Here is a 24533-nt window from a genome sequence, read left to right on the forward strand (position 1 = left end):
TGACAGCATGATGACGTAACCATGACTGGATCATCACCTAAAAATAAAAATTTGTTATTCTGATGTATTTCCAGTTCACTCTTCATTTAAGCAATCATGTTAAGCAGGGCATTCATTACATCACACAAAACACTATGAAGCCATCACTAAAATACCATTAATCATCCTGTATTTGCAATCTTGCTTAAAAAAAAGAAATACATCAAAACAAAACATGCTATTCATAAAGACTCAAGTTAAAATGTATTTCACCACAAAGCTCAGTAAAGAAACCTTTAAGATCCCTGCAGTTGGCAATTACACATCATTTACAGAGAATGCATCCTTGCTTTGACAAAAAATACATTAAAAATAAAAATAATTCTGAGCATGTATTGGTGTTAAAAAGCCGTACTCATTATGCTAATGACTTGAAATGTCACAGTCATTTGGGGCATTTTGCACCAACATCTGAAGGAAGAAAGAGCCATTAAAGGCTGAAGGGATTTATAGATGCACTAAAAACTGACTATGGGAGGCTTATGTTTCACAGTGAAGGTGGCAAAGAGCTGGGCATCAAACATTTTGCCCTCAAATTTTGTGATTTCGCCCATGTCTTATGTAAGGACTCATGATTCGATTAAGATTTGGTGGAGCAGAGAAAATCTCCATCCAACTGTCAGGAAACTCCTAAGTGACCAGGAGTTCAGCACTCACACTTGGTACACAGTATACCTACTACATCTCTGCCCATTAGCTTTTATTTATTATGGATATTATGAATTAACATGTTGCCTAGCAACCATCTACTAGACGTTTACAGACTGAGTGTCATGAGTCGGTCCGTTTCATGCAACACGTGGACAGCAATGCAGGCGAATAGTCACGCTCACATTCACAGCCAAATGCTAACACATTTCTTCCACTAATATGTCACTAGCTTGGAAAGATTTCACTGTGATTTGAAGCACAAAGTTCACCAAAGTAAACAGTGGTTGAATGGACACTGGAATGTCTGGACAACAAACCCTGTCGAATTAACAACACTTAACCCAACTGAACGTGGATATTAAAAGGAATCCAAACAAAGAAAAGTGGACAAATCTAAAACTCTACAGTGTTCAGAGCTAGCCATCAGCAGCCTCTGTATCAGCAAAGGACAAAAGCAGTTACAAGGAAAAGTACGGAGACAAGTGAAAAAGAAAAAAAGGGATGATGTCCTCTTATCTGCTAAACAAACAAACAAACAAACAAAAAAGCAAGGTACCGGCCAATTAAACTGCAATCCTAGTATCTCGAGCTAAAATGGGCCATTTTTACCATTTATGCACTAATAACAACTTAGAAAAGTGTTGTATAATTTTCATTACATTACTACCTAATTCATATCCACATTCAATTCAATTTAAACAGCACCAAATCACAGCAACAGTTACCTCAAGGTGCTTTATATCGTAAGGTAGACCCAACAGTAATGCATACATAGAAACACCCAACAATCGTATGACCCCCAATGAGCAAGCACTTTGGCGACAGTAGGAAGGAAGAACTCTCTTTTAACAGGAAGAAACCTCCGGCCGAACCAGGCTCAGGGAGGGGCGGCCCTCTGCCCCCTTTTCCCAGTCAGTCACAAGACAACCTGGGACTGAGATACAACAACAACAACAAACTTTATTTATATAGCACATTTAAAAACCAGTGGTGTACCAAAGTGCTTAACATGCTAGAGGGTAAGATGAAGTAACAGGAAAGGATGAGGGTTATGGCAAGGTACCAAAACGTGCTAACAGGTTGAATGGCATTAAAACACACGAAGGCAAAAGAATTGCATATAAAAGCATAAAAGAAGGATAAGTGTAGAGGATAAAACAGTCAAAAAATAAATAAATAAATAAATAAATAAAACTGAAATTGAACAAAACTGAGTTTATACCACTGATGTGTCCCTGCACAACAATCCCAGTTAGTTTATTGTGTGGCCCGTTATCTGGCAACCACCTAACAACAGGCTAAAATGACATTTACAGTGAAGAAGACCCACAAAAATGCCCCAGTTTTTATACTCTTAAAGGGATTGGACAATGGATGGTATAATTCTTATATTTACTCATATAAACAAGAACTACCATATTTTTCTTTACTTTTCTCAGTGTGATTAACTATATCAGTTTGCCAACAGCATGAACAGACCCAGTAATACTGTAGCATAGGTGTGTACTGGTATCAGAAACACATGAAATGTTTCTGATACCAGCATGTATCAGAAACATGTATCAGCACGTTTGTCTTTTATTCTCACTGCATCAATTCGGTGGTATAGTGTTGATAATAAAGGACCAACTCCACTAGCATAAAATTAGAGCCAATTCCTGATGTAATGCCAAAACATTCCAAAATTTTCCAGGTGAAACTTGTACTTTGCAGTTCCCGTTACAGGAGAGGATGTTGACACAAATAGATTTCTGACTGTAACTCTTTGGATCAGAGCAATCTGAATGACCCGTACATCCTGAGGAATACACATACCATTTACAACTCCAATAAATAATAACTGTATTCTTCAACCAATGTGGGAATTCAGACAAAAGATGTTAAAGTCATTAGACAAACCCAAAAAAAGACTTCCCTTACTGGAATGGTGTTATATTAAAGGCCCAGACTCTATAAAGCTTTGACAGCAATGTGAGACAAAGTGGTAGGGTTAGATCTGAGGATATACTAACATCCTTCAAAGAAGTCTCATTTCCTGAAGTACCAGCTCTGGGCCAGATCTCCATTTTAGATTTTCCAGCTACAGCGTGGAAAGTGTGAGGGACGCACATCCTGCACGGTGTGGCTGGAGATAACACTTACTCTGTCACAACATGGGACACAGAATGAGCCAATTAAACAGATGGCCCCTGACCCATCTCTTGCTGCAGCAGAGGAGGATATAAACAAAAGGAAAGCCTTTGTCAGTGGCTACACCCATCATCACAATGGCCGCGCCTGGGCCAAAGGAAAAACCACTTCAAACAAACACAAAAAAGAAAACACGCAAGTGGACGAGTAAATATTAATATTGTATAGATACCAGTAAATGTAACGAGCTCGTGTGTTTAGCAGCAATACACAGGAGGACAGTTTAACTCCTGTCTGCCTGACTTTGCACCAGAAGTGTATAGCAACAACGGAAACCAGAGCACTAAAGATGCACACCACCATTTGCTGTGGAACATTTTTCCATAGCTTCATAGCTGCTTCCCAGCAATTTAACCCCAGAGCCACATTTACTACAGCAAGACTCACCATCTATACTTCTGCAAACATAGATGGCGAGTCTGCTGAAAAATGTGCATGAAAAGTTTAGACACTCACCTCAAAGTCCTCAAGGGGGAACTGCAGCATGTCTCTGAGGACATCGCTAAGGATCTGCGTCTTCCTCTGCACCAGCACATTTTCATAATCGAGCGGCTCGATCACCTTTGGTTTTACCTACAAAACACATAAACACACAGTTGGGGATTAAACTACAAAACTAAAGCAAGTAACATGAAGGCACAGAAGAAGCTATCTGTGACGTTATTGGATGGATTCAGAAGAGAGATCAAGGAAACGAGTAACAATATGCAAACAATCAGGCATAATAAGATTACTGTTGGCATGCCAACCCCTCAGCATTGGAGAGTAAAAACCCATTAGCTCCTTTCAGTTTTCAGACCTTCAATACTTTCTCATCAACTAAATGAAACTTGACGACAGGCATAAATTGGTTTCAAAGGACATATCAATTTATTATTGCGTTTGTAGAGATCAGATATAGGAGCAAACTTCTGAATAAAAACTGCCCATTTTTAGCACAGAATATTTAAAAAAAAAAGATGTGCATTCGGTGCGAGCAAAGAAAAGACTTTCAAACAAAGGCAGTTTGGTGTGTGGTTAACCTATGTGATGATGCTTACACTTACATAGTGGGGGATCTTGATGAATAAGCAACAAAATAAAAAACAAAGCTGGTAAACCATAACTAACAGGAATGCACTTTAAATAAGCATGTGCAGGAGAAGAGATCACAGTCAACAGACTTGGATTTATCCAGCCGTGTGACAGGGAACAATAGGACATGTTTTCTGTTAGATGCACAGTGACAAGTCAATCAGGGCTCCATCCGCCCAGAGAAAGTGCATCTGCTTCACTGATAAGGAGGGTCTCAATGAGCTCAACTCTTTACGATGGCACACATCATACTACACTCCATCTGGACAACATACAGGACATTGTAATTTTTGTCTACGACATAAAGCAATGAAGGCAAGCTGTCAACGCTTTTATCTGTTGGGATGGGAGGATAAATCCAACAACGAGCAAAGTGAAAAACAAGCAGTGACAGATCAGCAGACTTCAGGGCTGAGCGACAGCACTGCTCACTCATTCCTCCCACATCTGGGACTGATAATGTTAGCATGATCTCAGATGGGGGAGTCATGCATGTAGACCTGCCTGAATCTATGCTGCTATGTAGTAACCTTTGTTAGTAACAGAGTAGAGCGAGGACAGAGGGGGCAGGACCTTGTATCAGTTTCAAGGACAGGGAGGGAATAGGAGAGCAGAGATGGTGCCACCATGTCTGTCAGCTGAACTTCTTCTCCACGTTTTATTTAAACACAAATATACAATTATCTGCAGTTGAACTTTAATAAACTGTGCTCCCCTTAGAACAGAAAAAAATTGATGGATGGAGAGATTTCTAGATGTAAGCCAGGAAAGAATTTATGGAAAGATAAGATAAATACGTGTATGTCTTACTTAATTCGACGCCTAAAATCTCCATATCTCCACAAACAATCTGAGAGCCTCTAGAAGATGAAGTCTTAGGAATGTCAGGCAAACACACCTATACTATCATTATTAAGCAATGACCTGGGGAAAAAAAAACCCAAAACACAATGAATCAGGTTTGACTAAACCAAACACCTGCAATGGATACTCTGGAGCAGAGGGGCCATTCTACTTTATAGGCAACAAATGGCCTGATCTGATCTTACATGAGTAAAATCAATATACAATAAGCTATTTAATAGCAAAACAAACTAAAATTTCCCCTTTTTTAAGTGAAAATGGAACATAAGCACATTCTGACAGTGTTTATATATGATGAGCAATCTTAGAAAACAAATGATGAGCAGGCAAGAGACGTAAATCCAGTTTTAACAGTGTGATCATGGTAAAAAAGAAAAAAAGAAGTATAACCTCTTTCAAGTCTGAGGTTTTACCACGTCACCATGTTAGTCTTTGTTTTTGGTTTTTGCTAAATACAGCCAAACCTTGTGACAAACTAAAGATACCCTTAGTGCTTCAACATGAAATAACAAGGTCAGTAGCAGCCAGGTGCTGCTGCTCAAATGCACTCCATTGTCAGCAAGTGAGAGCACCTCTATAAAAGCAGACGTTTGGGCAGTTTGCTGATTTGAAGCATTTCGATGTGTTAACACAAGGAAAAAAATCAAGGTGTTCCAGTCAAAGTCCAGACCTCAAGCCAAATAAAATGCTGGCTGTACCTTAAGCAAGCTGTGCGAAAACAAATACCTGTAGACCACAATGTATTGAAGCAATGCTGTGGAGAAATATTTTTCAATTTCCATGTGCCACTCCTATCACAGTGATGTCATCAACACACCAGGACTGTTTGTCAGGGAAGTTCTGCCATAAGTTTGAGACTTTTGGAATGGAGGGTTTAAGCTAGTACAGAAAAAGTGAACAAGTGAGCAATCTGAGGCTGAAAGATGCCAAAAACAAACCAAATATATACTAGAAATAACCTAATGAAGCCTCTGCTGTATGGTCAAAACCAAGCTAGTAAAGATGTGGTAGTAACTACATTTAAATAAAGTATGTGCTGAAAGATTTGACCCCGTTTTAGTGATGGTGCCCCTTTTCTCACCAGTAATGGATATCTGAACCCACTCAAGTGCTGCTGATTCCCTCCAAACTCCTCTGCGTGCCTCCACATTGCTTTGTCAGTGACCCAAAGTGGTCAACCACACAGTGCACTCAGCACTGAGCGCAAAAGCTCTGTCATTCTCTCAACCCACAGTGCTGACCAGAGTCGATACATAGCTCCAAATTTACACTTATTGTCAAATTAGTCCTTTAAGAAGGTATTTGAAATCACCTGTTGAACAAATGCCTTCAAGACTAATGGTAACGTTTCACTGTCAATCAGAAAATACTGAAGCTCCAGTTATATTTCTTGGTTGTCTACACACCCAAGCAGAAACGTGCAGACTGTATATTCAACAGCTGTAAACTCAAGTCAGCAAACAGGCGAGCCAACCCTGTAAGAACAGAAAGCAGACGCCCATGAAGCCATCCCTTCCACTCCCTCTCTACAGCAATTGGGCAGCTGTTTATCTGCATCTCCCACTCCTCCACATCACTGCACCCTCACACAGCCTGAAACAATGGTGCTGCGTAGTGCCTCTCAATCTAGTCACTGACTGTTTGGTTGACTCTGCAGAGGGCCTGACCACTGGACACCTTCGTTAAAGGGCAGGAAATGATCACTGTCGCGGTCGCTGACTTTTGCGCCAAATAAAACATTTTACGAGCCAAAGCAATCTTTGAGAATAAAGTCGAGGGACCTGCGATGTATTCGCCCAGGTAGTAAAGTGCTAATAAAGTTCAACCTTCCCCCGTGCTGGTGCTAACACTGCAAATTTGAAATGTGAGCTGGCAGCACTGTTTCTATGAAAGGAGGCGAGAGAGTGAACCAGCACAAACGCTCACATGACACCTGCTTTTGGCACTTTATGGCTGAGGTTAACCTTTACACGACTTACTTTCTCAAGGATCAGAGCAAATTTGACACGTCAGTACTGATTTTCTTTTTTCTTTTTAAATGTAAACCAAAAAGTCTCACATCTCTATGTGAATTACTTGAATGACTTACCACCACCTGTGGCACTGGATCTACCTCAGGCTCAGCTGCAACCAACCTCTTGTACTGCTGTGGACTCTCAATGACCAGCTCCTTTTTTGGAGTTTTACTAGCCCTTCCTTGCATTGTCAACACTTGTGGTAAGATATTTCCAAGACAGATCCCAAAGAGAAGTTGCAAGCCAGCATATCAGGTAGAGAAAAATCTTTGCACTGGAAAAAGTTTGTATATCTCCCTTTTCAGTCCCTAGCTCACTCCAAGCTACGGCTGCTCTGACTGAAAGCAGTGGACTCACACCCAGGCTGAAGAGATGGCCCCTCCTACACTCAGCTGTGCAGCCTGGGGGAGTTAAACACCCTCTCACCCACACACACATACAATGAAGCTATATGACCCCACACTATCCACCTGCACAGCAACAAAGGGTTAAGAAAAGAAAAGATACACATTCCTCAAGAATTACAGTGTGGTCAGGCACAATCCACGCCTTATGTGGGACAGCTGAAATAAGAGCTGGGTTCAAATTCATCAAAAGCCCAGAGTGAGTGACACAACAATGAGGCACTTTAGTGGCACATTAATAATAAGCCTGATCAAGTTTTCTTTTCAAAGGTTAAAGATGAGTTTCCAGGCTGAACCCAAACCCTAAAGATTGTAGCAGGACTCCAGAAGCAACATTTACAAATCTTTGCCACCTTTTTGAAGACGTAAGACTGAGCAGGACATGAATCAGCTGTATCAGCCAATATGACAGAGTTATTAGTCACTTAAATGTTCTTTTTTTTTTTTTTGCCCTCCTGCTTCCAGTACATGACTACAGCCGAGACAGTAGCTGTAATCACAGATGACAGATTAGGTCCAGCTTCTGTCTCCCTGCTTGTTGATGCAACTGCTTACGGGGGATTCCAGCATGAAGCAGCCCCTCTCAACCCACCCAGGAGTGGGCTCCACCAACAGATTCCTCTGGTGGGCCACCGCAGGAGTGGATGTTATGGTTTCACGCCTGCGCCTCAGTTTAAAGAGAAAGAGAGAGAGCAGCTGCTTCCTTCAAAGGGTTACATGGGACACACTTGTGTAGGTAATTCGATCTAAATCAATAACAGGATATTAAACAGGCAAGTTTATTGCTATAACTTATCCTTATGAAATTAAAGCTGATTGCACCCTGCCCATTTAAGGCATAGTGCAATCAGCTTTCCACAGGTAGCTGAAATGATGGCTGGTGAAAATGGGTGAAGAGGTGTTAATATTTTTTTCATATTAACACAAACTGAGAGAATTTATTAAGAACGAATAAATAAAAATCAATCAATTAAATATTTTAAGCAAAAATAGTGGTATAAGCCTAAACACTGCTGAAATGCCATTTTTCTATTGCCTAAAAAAGGCCTTATTTATTTACAGTGAATATCTTAAAGTTCTGAACTTTAGGAAGACAAAAGGCATGGAGATGTTATGGGGATTTCCTTCAGGGCTTTCTAACTACACTTGGGCAATTCTTGCTTGTCACGTGTCCGAGAATAGTATGGTGCAGTATAAGTATATAACTGCTGGGTAAAAGTTTCCCTTTACTTTGACCTTAGCCCTAACTAACCATTACCTAAACAACCCGAGGGTAGCTCTCTGGTAATACTGAAAGAAAGAAAAAAGACACCAGATGACTGGTGTCTTTGTGCTGCATATTGATTGAATGTTTGGCCAGAATAATGAGAGTTGACAGAGAAGCTCTTTATGCAGGACCTGATATGAGCTTCACTTTAACATATATCCCGATTCCTATACAAAGTAAATATTGTGCATATAGGTGGAAGGTACTTTCCAGAAAACTTGCATTAGGAACTTCCCCATTGAGCTGCATGTTTAACTGAGTCTTTACCAAAAGCAGAGAATCAGTTGAGATGCTCTCTAGAGTTGATCCTGACCAATATATTGACCCTCACTGATATAGTCAGCCAATATTATCTAGATTTCTAATAGCTAATAGTTAATTTAAAAAAAAAAGGTAAAGAAGAGGTGGGAGAAACACCAGTCAAACATGTTGAATGAGTGTTGATGTCCTGTTGCTCAGCAACAGGTGCACGGAACGCCGCAAACAAATGATATTGAAATGCATTTATGTTTCATGTGTTTGAAAGAAAACGAAAAGTATTGGAGAATATATTGGACTTTTTTAATTACCAAATATTGGTATTGATTTTGGTATCGATGCAAGCTCTGCTCTGCAGTATAATTGACCCCTCTCAGTCTTCCAACTGCAGTCCTGGAGCCAGTAAAAGTCTTTACTGTATCACATTCTTCAATTTATACTGTGTCCATCTACAGCTTTACTCATTTACAGTTTAGTACATGAGTAAATCGAGTAAACTCAAATATTAGCACACATTTGTATGACTATACGTCCCGCTCCACTAAAAACACACACGGATAAAGAAAAGAAGAGTAATGCAGTAGATGCTCGACTTTTTGAATCCTCCTAGATATCTCAGCAATCTAACTTATTGAGGACATGCTGGCGTGGCACAGCACTCACATTTTTTGGCTTGGTGCTTAAATCAAATTCCGTGGAAACGATTACAAACATATTTCTTTGGGGCAAGCTGGCACTGGGTCTAAGCAGGAAGGCCCGCTGAGGCCTTTTTAGTAGCAGAACAAACACTGAAGTTGCCAGAAGAACACTCAAAGGATATTTTGGGAAGTGTATTCTGATCAAATACAATTTCATACGCCCTCCTGTGAGTGCGAATAAACTGACGGCATAAATGTACAAAAAGAAGACTGTTTGTTGACGACTCACACTTTGTTGCTGTACCTGTGGACCTGAAATGAATGCTCAGGAATAAAAAAAATCTAACTAAAAAAAAAAATGTAAACAAATCGGAGCTGTGAGCCGTGTTGGAAACAGTCAGGGAAAATGTCCTCTTATTCTCTATGAGGGTTTTCTCTTGTTTTCTGGAAACGCTTAGAAATTTCGTTTGGTTTCGCTTTGCGTCATTATCAAACCATTTCATGACAGAACTGGGAGGCAAGACAGACAAAATTAATTTGAAGTCCAATATGGCACTTAATCTTGACCTAAATGATGTAATCCACTTATGTATCATTACACATCGAATAAATTATATTTTATTACAATGTTTTTGCATGATACGATTCACAATGGAAGTTGTAAAATTGTATATTCAAGGATCTGGACAATCATCAGATGTCCATCCTGGGCTTCAATTTTTCTCTTTGTCTGGTAATAAAAGAAACAAAAGGGAGGAAATGACTAATATTAGAATAGGTTAAAATATTAAGCAATTACCCACATATATCAAGCTGTGATCCCCACCCTGGACGTGACTATGACTGGACTTCTCGGTTGCGTAACAAAGGTTTGATGCAAGCAGCGTCTGAGCTAAAGCAAAACAGGGCGTAACCTGGAATGTAATGTAGCAAAAACACAGCGCTCCACTACAGCGGCAGCTCAAGCACCCACCCCTCTCTGCTCTGTTTTCGGTCACTTCTCCACACGGTCCTGTACTGTTGACTAAACCAGAGGTAATAAAGATGCTGTACTGTGTATGCAGTCTCTGTTAATAACATCACAGCAGTAGGATGTGGGAAACAATGGTATTGAAAATAACAGGATGCAATCATGAGGCAAAGAGTCTGCAGCAGAGCTAGAAAATAAAAAAGTCTCACTTTACATTACAGGAATGCACTCGGGAATAATGCAGCTATTAGAGACAGAGAGCAAAATTGCTTTATTGATGAACGAGCCTTAAATGTAACTAACAGTATTGAATACGAATAAAGCTGCTTTTACATCTCTGGGAAAATCAAACTACTGTTGCCAGAATGCCTTTAAAGCACATGAGCCTGAGTGCTGCAGACAATGTATCCCATGTATCAGTCACCAAGTGAGCAACATAAACACTGAACACATGCACTGGTGGTGCGAGGAATGATGCAAGTAAGGCTGACATGTCTCGAAAGTAGGAAGCAATCACTAAGAAAAGCAGATGTGGTGTTGTTGTTTTCCTGTACATGCATCAAACACCAAAACTACAAAGAGACTGATCGTAGCGTTTGCCTAGTGTGGTCAGGAGGGGTGTGACGGGTGAACATAATGTGTGGGTAAATATCAAAGAGAAGTCAAGGGATTGAATCTATTTAACTGACTTAATCTGAACAACTTCTGGATGATGTCATGCAGGCTCTGTTTGGTATTTTAACTCCTTAACACAAGGAATGTATAAACATGTACCCATTTGGCAAAGGTCATTGGAAACAGACCATCACAGATCTTATGTTGGGAGTGGGAGTCCCAAAACAGATGTGGACAAAAGGTACTATCATCTTCCACCAGTTTTTCTTTTTCCATCACTTCAAGTGCTTCTGTTACTGAGTGAGTCAACCACGTGACAGCAAGGCTTTCTCAAAAACAACAAGACAAAAAAAATTACCATTGCGCAGGAGCCCACACATGATCTCATATCTGCGACTTTTCTTTGAAGGAGAACGATACGAGAGCTTTCACGAGGAAGGAAAAGGCTGAGCTGTTGTAATCAGCGAGTGAATCAACAAAGCGGTAAACGGGCAATGTCTCCAGACATTAAGCGGCTCACGGACAGCTTCCCATAGTCAGCTTCGTCTAGGATTGTCTGCAACTAGCTGAATGGACGCTTGGCTTAACATCTATGTTTAAAATGCCCAGAAGTGATAACCTGCTGCAATCAGAAGGAATTAAAAGGGCAAACATAATGGCTTGTGTCTTTTTATAACCGGGCTTAATGGATTAAAAAGGTGCAAACAGTTCCCAAAGCAGCACACATCCTGCCCAGTTTTAGACATTTTTGTAAGAAGATAATAATAAGGCCAAGGCTCATATGAAAACTAAGAAGGGAGTAAAAGGTTACGACTGCTGCGGTACACTTTTTAAAGTAATCCAAACAAAAAGCTTGCCTGGTTTGTGTTTTCTCTACAGCAAATAAAGCGATGAAATCAAAAGGAAATAAAAACTTAAGAGAAATTCAAACTGTTCTAAAGAGTTCAAAAGAATTGCAAACCTTTAAACTTTTCCTTTCGCTTCAATTGTCAAAACAAAACAGGTATGATAGCTGTCAATACCTGTCACCTGGTCATTGTGTTTTTCAGCTTCTTAGAATGTCATTCATCAAGTTGGGGGAATGATGATTTAGCTGTTTGCTAATAATAGCAGTAAGCGTAGCTTTAGTAGTGATATATTTAACATTACTGAACTGGTTGGTGTGGTTTTAAGAATTTTGCTTCTGCTAGGTAGTTTTTGTCAGTTTCAGTTCCACTCTGGACTGAATTATATCCCTCGCACATTTTAACTATCGATTATAAGCCCGTGGATGCTGACAGAGGATTAACAGCCCCTGTTTGGGTGATAAGACCATTCCGGAGCCAAGAGAAGCAAGCGTGCCCTTGACCCAATTCCCTGCCACTGTCACTCAGCTCTCTGCTGTGGATACGATGAACCAACAACACATCACACACACAGCAGTGAGTAAACGCAAACGAGAAGAAGAAGACAAGCTGGTACGGAGCAGCAGAAACCCTGCCAAGCCCGCTGGTTCACAGATGAAGAGCGGTGATTGATTTCCAGCAGACACAGGGCTCACTGTCCCTCCTTACCCTCCTCACCCCCCATCCCTGCTCACAGAGGCTTTAACCCGTGAAGTGCTTAGCAAGAGGCAACAGTCGGCCCTCCTACTGCCCTACTTTTACTGGTAACTTTCATAGGTGCAGAGTCATGTGACACAAAAGACAGTGCTTTGTACTTGTGTAGCTGCTGAATATAAATAACGGTTGTGTAAATACCATAAGGTTAAACTTAGCTTTGTTTCAATGAGTCTACCATCTGAATAATTTAATTAGTCATATATCAGGTATTCCTTCAGTATGTTAGCAGAGCCAATCAGCAAAGGACATCCTCTGACAAGATTTACAAATATTCAAATAGTGCTGAAGTGTTATTGATTAGATATTGTCAGAATATACTGATTTTCTCCCTGTTATATTACTTCTGAGGCGCTACAAACATATCTTACCACTACTTTTATGATAGCAGAGCTTTAGTAGACAGAAGCGCCACTTTAAAAGGAGTTTCAAAACTAAATTCAGCGACGTTAGCCATCGCTCTGATTGGATTAATGCTGAGATCTTAGTTTATAATGTATTTTGGCTAAAACCATGATCCAGTTCATTGAAAAACAAAAAAAGGGCATCAAACATCCTGCTTTTCAAAATAAGACTGTAATAAAATGTGCTGCTTGTTGATTATTTTTTGGCCTGTTTAATACCACAGTACTAAACAAAAAAGGTATGGGTTGGATGGTTAGATAAATCAATAAATATTAGGTTTGTTACTGTGTCCTTGAGGCATTTAACATTATAGTGATTTAAAAAAATGAATAAATAATGTAAGCTTTTTTTTCCCATATGGATTTTTGCTCAATACACAAACAGTTGTGTTGCTTTTGTTGGTAGAAAAATAAAAAGCTACTATATTGGGTTAGAGAGAGTGCACAGACACACAGACACACACACACCTTAAGTATTCGTGGTGTTGGCAATACACGCGACTCTCTCCGACTCAGTGCTCGCTCAGCCTCAGACGGTCCAGTGGGCTCTGCTGCTTCCTTGCAGATGTAGCCACTACAGTTCCTCTCCAGGACAGTACGCAGCCCATCAAACACAACCGCGCTGGTGGTGCACCCCATCCCTCCAGGTCCAAACAGGCATCAGTCAGGAGAGCCTGCCAGTGACCCAGTTTCCTTCACTGTCTCCTGCTCCCCTCTGGTCCATGATATTACTCTGACATCCACATCCGCAACTTCTCACCCACACAGAGAGCATCAGAGTCCATGGGAAAAGGATCCAGGGAGAGGAATAGCTGGAGACTTTACACACAAACCTCGCGCAGAAGAGTCAAGGCTGTCCCAGTCTGTGCTTGTAGAAATACCTCAGTCAGCAGGCGAGATACAGTGAGTGAGTGAGTGAGGGAGGCAGAGCAAAGAACGAGGGATGGGGGGGATGAAGGATGCTGTGTGAGCTCTGCTGCAGCTTCAACCAATGCTGAGCTTCGGTGCAACACAGGCTCGTGCGTGCATCTGTCTCACTTATTCAGTCACTTGCTTGATCTCCTCCGAGCCACTCTGGATTTCCAAATTCTTCCCAATCCTTTTTTGCCTCCTCTTTTCAATCCCACATTTGCATACCAAAAACGAATTAACCCATTTCATTTTCCACTCCACAAAAATGGGACTCCTTTAGGGATTCAGACAAGTAATAGCAAAAATAAGTGGGTTACACTAAAGGCAGTCCTTCATATCCAGAGGGAGAGTCTGATTCCATGGTTAGGCAAGCAGCAATATGGCTCAATGCTTATTTAGTTCAGCTAAAAAAAAACCCAGACCAAACAAGCGCATGAATCACATAAATGGATGCTATATAATATGCACAACAGTCTGCGAGAGATATTGCAGTAAAACCACAAAATAAACTGAAAATATGATAAGAAATCCTGCCTAACGCACACAAACACACTAAATAAACAAAAGAAAAAAAGCACTGAAATGTCCAGTGGCCTGACTCAAGGCTTCCTAAAAATCTCCATTTCCAAAACAGACCGAGGACATGGGAGGATTTAAGCCTTTTAGGCCAAGACATCAAATAGGGAGCACTTTCCTGACCAAAGATTAGCTGCACTTGATCACAAGCTGCCCGCTCTGCCAAACACACAGAAATACTGGGAATGGAACCCCACAATTTGATCATACACAGGCTTTTTCAAAATGTCAGGGAATGATTCATCTGCTAGAACGGCCTTTGATTAAAATGTCTCTGGACTGTGATCGGGAAGACTGAAGATGAAAGCAGGAAAGGAAATATTTTTTTCTAGGTCACTTTCAAAATATTGTTGCTTCTACATTTGCAAATCTTTAGTTTTATGTAGTCCTTGTGCTACCTTTGGGCCATTTTATACATGTGGGACAAATTCTCATTAAAAGCCTACAAAATTATCCCATCTGCCTCCTGTGTTTGCTCGTGTTTTACATCCTGATTATAAGGAATTGGGAGGGGAGGAGACGAGGAAGCACCGCAGTATTTGTCTTGGTTTATTTATCCTGTCTGTTCACTTCCTGCTGCTCTAAGTCGCACTCAAAGACCCCTTAAGACCTCAAAGTCAACTGTCAAAGTGGCGTGCACATCCTAAAGCTACACAAACACTGCGAGTCCCCCTGGCACCAGCTACGCTTAGTATGATTATGCTTAATGCTTCTCTCAACAGTAAAACATGGTGGCATTGATTTTTTTTATTAAAACTGTTGAGCAATGAACTTTCATCTGTTCTTTAGTTCACTTTAACCCAAATGATCGCACACGTACACGTCTGGAGAGAGGGATGCATTCCCTTACATCACGATGGTGCACTAAGCCACGAATGCTCGCACGCATTTCTGCTTGCTGCTGTGTTAATATTTCAGTGGTACTTGACACACTGAACTACATTCGAGTGCAGGATGAGACGAGCTGCAGGGGAAAACAGCTGAGCCCCCAGATGAGGGGATTCAGCAAGAGAAGGAAAGAGAGAGGGAAGACGAGGGAGAAAATAAACTGAGGGGAGGGAGGGGACGAGAGTATGATTATGCCCATTGATCTGTTGGGAAATACGTTTCCTCTTTTGGTTTATCCCTTTTCTCACATGTCTGATCCTGTCTCCATCCCCCCGTCACTGCAGCGAAGGGATTTTAGGCTTAGTTTATGGAATAACAAGAAGCAATCTGCTGTAAAACTACTAAAACTGCAAAGTCATAAATCTCCTCTTTGAGGCCGTGTCTGTTTATTTTTGTCGACTTTTGTTGCGACTCAAGGATGTTTACTACCATCTGTCAGTCATCACTGAACTGTTATTACTGAGCACCAACAGTAAGATGTCGCTCAAGCAAGAAGCGGTCATTGGTTTAAGTGTGACAGCTGGTCATTGTAAATATTTTGTCCCCGTGCACGTAGGAGCACGTCTGCAACGACATTGTGTTGAGGCGCTAAAAATCTTGGCGCGAAGGTACTACAGCATGCAGGATTTCTTAAAATGATGAAAAAGAATGAATCTAGTGCATCACGCGGCACATTTTAAGGAATGAACACCTGTGGCACTCACCCCCATTCCCGCCAAATGCCTGGAGAGACTGGTCATTAAACACATCAGAGCTGCTTTTCCACCATCCCTGGACTCGCACCAGTTTGCATACAGGGAGAACCGGTCAACCGAGGATGCGATCGCCACAGTGCTGCACACATTACTGAAGCACTTGGAACACAGGAACACCTATGCACGGCTCCTCTTTGTAGACTACAGCTCGGCTTTTAATACCATCCGGCCATACAAACTCCGTCCCAAACTCCACCAACTGGGACTTAACTCCTCTCTGTGCAACTGGATTGTGGACTTCCTCACTAACCGTAGACAGAGTGTCAGAGTGGGTAAGAACACCTCTTCCACCCTTGTGGTCAACACCGGTGCCCCTCAGGGGTGTGTTCTGAGCCCTCTGCTATACACTCTCTTCACCCATGACTGTATTTCCTCCTGCGCGTCCAATCTCATTGTTAAGTTTGCAGATGACACTACAGTGCTTGGACTTATATCCAACAATGATGAGACAAACTATAGGACAGAGGTGCAACAACTAGAGTCATGGTGCCACGACAATAACTTGGTCTTAAAAACCAAAAAGACCAAGGAGATCATTGTAGATTTCTGGAAGAGGGGTCATAACAACCATCTGCCTCTCTTCATTGGCAGTGAGGCGGTGGAGAGGGTGAGCAGTTTTAAATTCTTGGGGGTAACTGTGACCGAGGACCTGTCCTGGGGCAACCATATCACCTCAGTTGTACGGAAGGCCCAACAGCGCCTCTACTACCTGAGGAGACTGCGGAGCGCACACATTCCCAGATCTCTGATGTTGAACTTCTACAACTGTGCCATCAGCAGCGTTCTGACGTATGGATTTCTAGTGTGGTTCCCCAGCTGCACCAAGGCCGATCAGCAAGCACTCCAGCGGGTGGTGAAAGAAGCTGGCAGAATTATTGGAACAAGTCTGCCAGAGATCAGTAATATCTTCCCCACTCGCTGTCTGAGGAGGGTGCACAGTATCCTGCGGGACCAACATCACCCTGCGCGCCACCTTTTCCATCTGCTGCCCTCAGGGAGAAGGTACAGGTCTATACAGGCCAGAACATCCAGACTGGCCAACAGCCTGTATCCACAGGCTGTGAGGCTCCTGAACTCTCTGCCCCCCTCTCACGGACAATAACCATATCCAACTTCTTAATAGCAATGAACTGGTCTGCATTGGTGCATCATATCTTTATTCTCTTCCCCCTCCTGCCCCCCCCCCCCCCTCTTTCTTAAATAGATAACTATCATATCTGATATCATATCTCACAGTACAATAATATTGAATGGGTTGCATTGTTGTATTTTGTCATGTTTCTCAGGTCTTTGTCTGAATTTCTACGAACATTATTGCTAAGGATTGTCTTATTGCATTGGAGTCACACTGGGTTAAATATGTACACTTGGGTTTTAAGGGGTATTTATTATTTTCTTCTTTTTTTTTGGGTTGTATGGAAGCCCCAAACGCAATTTCATTGTTCTTGACAATGACAATAAATAAATAAATACCAAATACCAAATACCTGAATCAAACTAGTTTCCTGTTGAGCAAAGTATATATGTAACAGTATATAAATGAAACACTTATGTCCATGAGGTTGTTTGAGTTAACAGGACGCCCATTCATGAGTTATCAATCACACCGTGTGTTTGCTGATAATAAATAACAGCTCAAAGGCTCTTTTTCCCATTAAAACAAGCAAATCTTTGGTTTAAATATAGTTATGTGATGTTTTCGTTTATTGTTGCGCTTCATTTTGAAGCTGTGGATTTTTTGGACTGTGGATTTTCAGTCAAAAAAATTTGATTACATGCCCCCAAATTGCTCGAGAAAGATGTTTTTGGGCTGCGTTGTGCAAGAGAATTGTAGTGCGGTGTAAGGGCGATACATTATTAAGGTCAAACAGGGGATCGGTGGGTCATTAGATGTAGTAATATTTCTCTGTACTGCCAGTCTTCACAAAAAAAGCTGCTAGGTAAAAAAAACAATATCATTTATTTTAAGAAAGAGGTTCACAACTCCAACCCACTGTGACACACACTGTCTTAATATAATCAATCCTATACCATAGAGGACATCTGTACTGTGCTTCTCTATAGCTCACAAATGAAGTGGTCCTGTAGCCTCCAGCAGTAGACAGTTGGACTGTGTCATCCATACTAAATCATGAGTCAGAGCTCCAGGCAAGCCAGTGAGACTAGTGGGTGGACTGAGGTGGGGGGGGGTTAGAGTACGCTGCTGGAGCACAGAGGGTGTCTGTGCATGGATATTCAAGTGTGAACATCCTCTGTGTTATGTGGAAGCTCTGCTCAAATCTGCAGCAGCAGATAAGGGCTGGGCTGAAGCACTGCTCGCTGCGTGGAGCGTCATTGATTACTGCTGCTGTTGTTACAACACTGCTTAAGTTCCCTGCAGTGGACTGTACTTCCTGGCATGGTGTTATGAACTTGGACAAATTCTATTTTTAAGTGTTACTGCATGTTTTATATGAAGCATAACTGAGTGATTTGTAAGACGTTTAATGCCTGGTGGACGCTCATAAACACGGACAAAGTTTCAAATAAAAGCTTCAGGGTGCTGTAAATGCTCAATTTTAGACACATTTTTGCTACTCGTGTCATATCAGGTGAACAGCTATGGTGGTGAGAACCACAGCCTCCCACCTGCCAGTTAAATCTTCTGTTTTCAAAACAGAAGAAAGTCGGTTTAAAACTGTAAAAATGGCTCCTTTCACATAGATTAACCGGGGGAGCTGAACAAAGGCCCAGTATGGGATAAACAGGGATTATTCTGAACTGTGAATCCTGCAAAGCTACTCTAGTAGAGTGCAAGAATAAAAATATAGAGATGGAAATGAGAACAACGGGTCATTCAGTTACCCTTCTCCCAACAGTCACTGTGAGCTGGCTACAATTGTCAGGATCTGAGTGTGAATGCAAACGTCAGCCAGAAACTGTAATAGACAGTAATGTTTGTCATCCAATCAAATTCTTTATTGCAAATGTGAACCAACAACAGTTGCCTCAAGGCGCTTAGCTGTAATGCGTGTGTGTGTGTAGGACTGCTGTGATGTCAGATCAGATGGTTTTTATTCTTTCTTAGTGTTGCAGTCAACACTTCCTCTGAGATTTCGTAAGCAACTGTTGCTTTCCTCCAGCTGGACTCACCAAACACTTCCAACATCTGCTGCATGTGGACGCCATCACTGGCCTGCAGTAACCCGCCCCAAAATAACATCATTTGTACCAATACAGCCATTTCAAGCTGTTAACAGCTAGGTTTGGGTGCAGTCAAATTGTAACAAAAAACACATCAAAGCCAGCACATGTGGACAGCAAAGCGTAAAAACTTGAGGTTCCCCTTTCACACTCAGGAGTGGACTATCTCACGCACAACAAAGACAAAAAATGTCTCCACGTGGCTCTGAGGAGTAGAGGGGAGTGCGGGTGGAGCTGGCATCTCATCTGAGGAGCCTCTCGACTTGGAAGGTCAAGTCCACAGCTGGCCGTCTTTCCATACCCAGGGTGTGCTGTGGGGCTCTGCAGGGAGGAGTATGTGTGTTTCAGTATGCTTGTTTGTCCAGAGCGAAGTCAGTACGCAGCGGACCACAGTGACATCACCCACAAATCCAGCACGACAGGGCAGATAAAACACAGTGCCTCCCAGCTGGAACTGCCCGGGGACTCTGAAAGGGAAGTGGCTGTTTCCTGCTGATGTGTGTGTGTAAACCCTGTCGGAACAAAGCCACCTTTAGCTCCACCGCTGTCGTTCAAACTTCATCACTCAATAAACCCCCGAAAGCTTGAGTGTTGTGGAAATTCTGACAAAGTAATGCCTTCCTCCAAAGTTTCACAACACAAATGGAAGGAGTTCAATTTTACTGAAGGAGGATGAAGCCAGGAGTGCTATTAAGAAATATTAAGCATCCTATGTAAACATTAGAATCAGCTTCTCAAGGGTTTTTGTTTACAATGCGAGTCATGGGTACTGCCCTACAGTTACACATGTGGGTGGGCTACAGAGATAAGCCTGGAATCTCACTACTTCACTTTTTTAGATGCTAAGTTTACACTACAACCTACAAAATGCTTTAGACAACGGGAGAGACTTCAATCATTGTCTGGGGAGAGTATTGCAAGTATTTCTTCTAGTTTTTTTTAAATGTAACTACTACTTGGATTCAATCAAAGTCTCCTTTTGACCTGTAGCTGACACCCAGGTTATCCTCACCCCCGTAAAATGGTGCAAAATAAATACAAGAGGCCACATCCCCTTCCTCTTGTTATTTTGGGAATCATTTATTTATCCCAGGAGAAGAAAATGACCCATTTTCCTGAGGGGTACCGCTTCCTTTACTTTGTAGTCAAGCCACCAGGCGCAGAATAAGTATACACTGCAACCACACATGCCATTCATCTACACTCGTGAGTGCCATGAAGCTCTGCTGGATCTGCAGTGTGGCTTGCTGCAGTTGGTTTAGTTAATCATTAATGTATGCTTCAACCAGTGAGTGCCTTTCACAGCCTTTGCTGCAACACCAGCAGAGATGGTCTGAAGCAGAGCCAAAGCCCTGCAGGGCCTGCAGTCATCCTCTTAGTCCTTCCAACGGTGTTCTGGCTTCAGAAAACACAACATGGAACAATCCTATTACAAAATACTTGCTACTTATAGTATCAAGGACTTACACAATCGATCACATTGCATATTTAAAATTACCCTTGGCAAAAAGTAACATAATTTATGCTGCCTTCAGGTTTTGTTTTTTTTTTGTGTTTTTGTAACACGCAAACACGAATGATGAACGACTGAAGCACGTCCAAGAAAGCAACAAAAAAAGCTGCATTTGTGATAAAAAAAATTGTTTTCAGATTGACTTCATGTCTGCGTCAGATGGAGGCAGAAAGAAGCCAATTAAACTGTGATCACACAGATGTGTGGGAATGCTGTAAGGGGATACTGAAAAGCTCTGTCCAGAGGTTAAAAGATACAAAACAGAGTATGAAAGAAGTCACTGCCACCTACAGGCAAGTGATGATACAACATGGAAACCCATAGGATTAACTGAATTTACTTTAAGCCCTTCAAGACACATTATTAATGAATGATGGGAAATATTGTGTAATTATGAGTTACTTGTGCATTATGACACAATTTTCCTTTATTGAAGAAGCACAAAAGGATTATACTGCTGCCGTGTGATACAGTGTTTCAGTGGCAATGGCCTGAACTCGTAATGATCACTGGGACGATAAACCAGCCATTGTTTGATGCACAAGCGTCATTTCCAGGGCCTCAGAGTGAAAATCATCTTTCCCAGCACAGGAAGAAGAGGTGACCCATGTGCTGCCTTAAGAGGAAGCGAGCGTTAGAAGAACCCTGCTGTCACAGTGTTTACACAGCTCTAAAACTCATCCAAATTACAAGCATGAGAACTGTTGGCAGCTTATACTGCGATACTGTGAGCAAGACTGATTTCCGTTCAGGTTATTTCAGTTTAAAGTAGGAACGCGAGAGGAACTACGTGTCAAACTGAGCCAAACAATGCCGATGGGGTCGTGTCGCATCGTAGTGAACTTAGAGTTTAAACACCTCTCGGGAGGTAAGTGGCCAGCACCCAGGTGTGAATGAGATGTTAGACAGAGTGCTGTCATTACGGTCAGGCTCTGACACGCATGAGGAAAGCTGAAAGCTGTCTGCTCCTGAAACAAGCCCATGCTGGCCTGACATGACGGGCCATGACGGGAAGAAACAGACACACTTTGTCACAACCACTGACTCAGAATTGTTTTAAATGTTTCCGGATCATTAAATGGGTCATTTAGTCTGGATTCTGAAAATGTACCTGAGGATAAACTTCACGAATTTAGCACCAGTCAGAGGTATTGCTCGGATCACCCTGTGCCTCAGGACAATGATGCTGTTCTTTCACAGTACACAGAGTATTTCAAACTCGCTCATTTATAGACTGAGACTGCACCGCAGATCCAGATAGAAAATATGAACTATGGGAGGAATAACATGTAGTCTGGATGACCTCAGGTTCCCATTAAGGGAATTTTCAACCATTTGATATGTGCCATTTGGCCATCCTGATGGCTTTCACTGTAACATATAACCAGACTGTTATTTCCAGCATTTGTTCTGATCAAGAGACAGCTTAACACAAGCTTTTTTAAAGCCAGTTTCATGATAACACAGTCCTCGCTACTCATTAACATGTAGTTTAAGCATTACACAAGCTATATAATTTTTTTAAAGGACCAAACAGCAATTAATCATTAATCCAGGTGGTTTTCTTTCTGTTTGGAGCATTTAATTAATTAAGATAAGATAAGATAAGATAAGATAGAACTTTATTAATCCCTCGGGTGGGTTCCTCTGGGAAATTCGACTTCCAAAAAAAGCACAGCAACGACCGAAGTTACAGTTACAGAACTGTTATATATATATATATATATATATATATATATATATATATATATATATATATATATATATATATATATATATATATATATATATATATATATATATATATACACACACATATATACATACACACACACACACACACACATATATATAAATACAGAGACAAATATAAATAAAATATACAAAGGGGATAAATAGAATAAATAGGAATAAAAAATAAAAATACAAGTGAATTGCACATTTCAAGTATTGAGTCTATTGCACTGTTGACTATTTACAAAAAGTATTGCACAAGGTATTGTACAGTGAGGTGCAGAGGCACTACAGCTTAGTTGTTCCCCCCTCCTTTGTCCTCCTGTTTCCCCTCCCCCCCCCCTCCAGAGAGGAGTTAAACAGTCTGATGGCGTGTGGGACAAAGGAGTTTTTAAGTCTGTTAGTTCTTGTCTTGGGGAGAAGCAACCTGTCACTGAACAGACTCTTCTGGTTGTTTATGGCCGTGTGCAGAGGATGCCCAGCATTGTTCATAATGTCCATCAGTTTCTTTAATGTCCTTTTCTCTGCCACTGTCACCAGAGTGTCCAGCTTCATGCCGACCACAGAGCTAGCCCTCCTGATCAGTTTCTCCAGCCTGGATGAGTCCTTCTTTGCTGTGCTGCTCCCCCAGCACACCACAGCATAGAAAAGTACTCCAGCAACCACCGACTGGTAAAACATCCTCAGGAGCTTCCTGCAGATGTTAAAAGACCTCAGCCTCCTGAGGAAGTACAGTCGGCTTTGGGCTTTTTTATACAGGTGCTCTGTGTTGCATGACCAGTCCAGTTTATTGTCCACCCACAGCCCGAGGTACTTGTACTTGTTGACCACCTCCACCTCCTCCCCCTCTATCTGAACTGGCAGTGGACCTTCTCTGGACCTCCCGAAGTCCACAACCAGTTCCTTAGTCTTTGAGGTGTTGAGTTGCAGGTGGTTTGTGTGACTCCATGCGACAAAGTTCCTCACCAGACTTCTGTACTCCTCTTCCTGATCATCCCAGATACACCCCATGATGGCTGTGTCATCTGCAAACTTCTGAATGTGGCATAATTCAGAGTTGTAGCAGAAGTCAGAGGTGTACAGGGTGAAGAGAAGAGGGGACAGCACAGTTCCCTGTGGTGCTCCTGTGCTGCTGACCACAGTGTCAGACGTGATGTCCTTCAGCCTGACGTACTGTGGTCTGTCGGTGAGGTAGTCGGAGATCCAAGCCACCAGGCAGGGGTCCACCTCCATCCTGTTCAGTTTTTCCTGAAGCATACAGGGCCGGATGGTATTAAAGGCACTGGAAAAGTCAAGAAACAGGATCCTGACCGTGCCTTTTCCCCCATCCAGGTGTGAGTGGGCTCTGTGTAGGAGGTACAGGATGGCATCCTCCACTCCGACACCCGCCTTGTATGCAAACTGTAGTGGGTCCTGGGCATGTTGTACCTGTGGTCGGAGGAGGTTGAGGAAGAGCCGCTCTAGAGTCTTCATAAGATGTGACGTCAGTGCCACCGGTCGGAAGTCATTCAGCTCATTGGGCCGGTTCTTTTTGGGGACCGGGACGATGCAGGATGTCTTCCATAGGGCGGGCACTCTCCCCAGTCGCAGACTGAGGTTGAAGACTCGTTGTAGCGGCTCCCCAAGTTCAGCAGCACACGCCTTAAGCATCCTAGGACACACCTTGTCTGGGCCTGCTGCCTTTCTGGGGCGAAGCTTCCTCAGTTGCCTCCTGACCTGATCCACTGTGACACTGGGAGATGTTTGGGAGGAGGGGAGGGGGGGAGATGTCTTGCTGCTGAGAGAGGGATTGGAGGAGGGGGGTGTCATGGTGTCAGGAAGGGGGGGAAGCGAGGGAGGCAGGAGAGTGGGGAGAGGACTCTGTAGTGAAGGTGAGGGTGAGGGTGGGGGGGTTGTGGGCTGGTCAAACCTGTTGAAGAAGTTGTTGAGTTCGTTTGCCTTCTCCACAGTCCCCCCCACTGTGCTTTTCTTGGTGTTGTGGCCTG

General features: G+C 42.2%; 1 protein-coding gene across 4 annotated transcripts in view; it reads right to left on the minus strand.

The window, feature by feature from the left end:
- The window catches only part of LOC309690268 (dedicator of cytokinesis protein 9), a 76516-nt gene that overhangs the window by 37504 nt on the left and 14479 nt on the right, over window positions 1-24533 (minus strand). For 2 of the 4 annotated variants that reach the window (XM_082507248.1, XM_082507247.1), the window contains exons 1-2: window positions 13456-13853; window positions 3337-3453 (exon numbers count right to left, since the gene is read on the minus strand). In XM_082507248.1, coding sequence (XP_082363374.1) covers window positions 3337-3453; window positions 13456-13626 — 288 coding nt within the window. In that variant the 5' untranslated portion in view covers window positions 13627-13853. Of the gene's footprint in view, window positions 1-3336; window positions 3454-6907; window positions 7186-13455; window positions 13854-24533 lie in introns of those variants that run through there. The other 2 variants (XM_082507250.1, XM_082507249.1) reach the window with 2 other exon arrangements.

Source organism: Aulonocara stuartgranti, assembly GCF_965226115.1.
Source record: "Aulonocara stuartgranti genome assembly, chromosome: 16".
Classification (NCBI taxonomy): Eukaryota; Metazoa; Chordata; class Actinopteri; order Cichliformes; family Cichlidae; genus Aulonocara; species Aulonocara stuartgranti.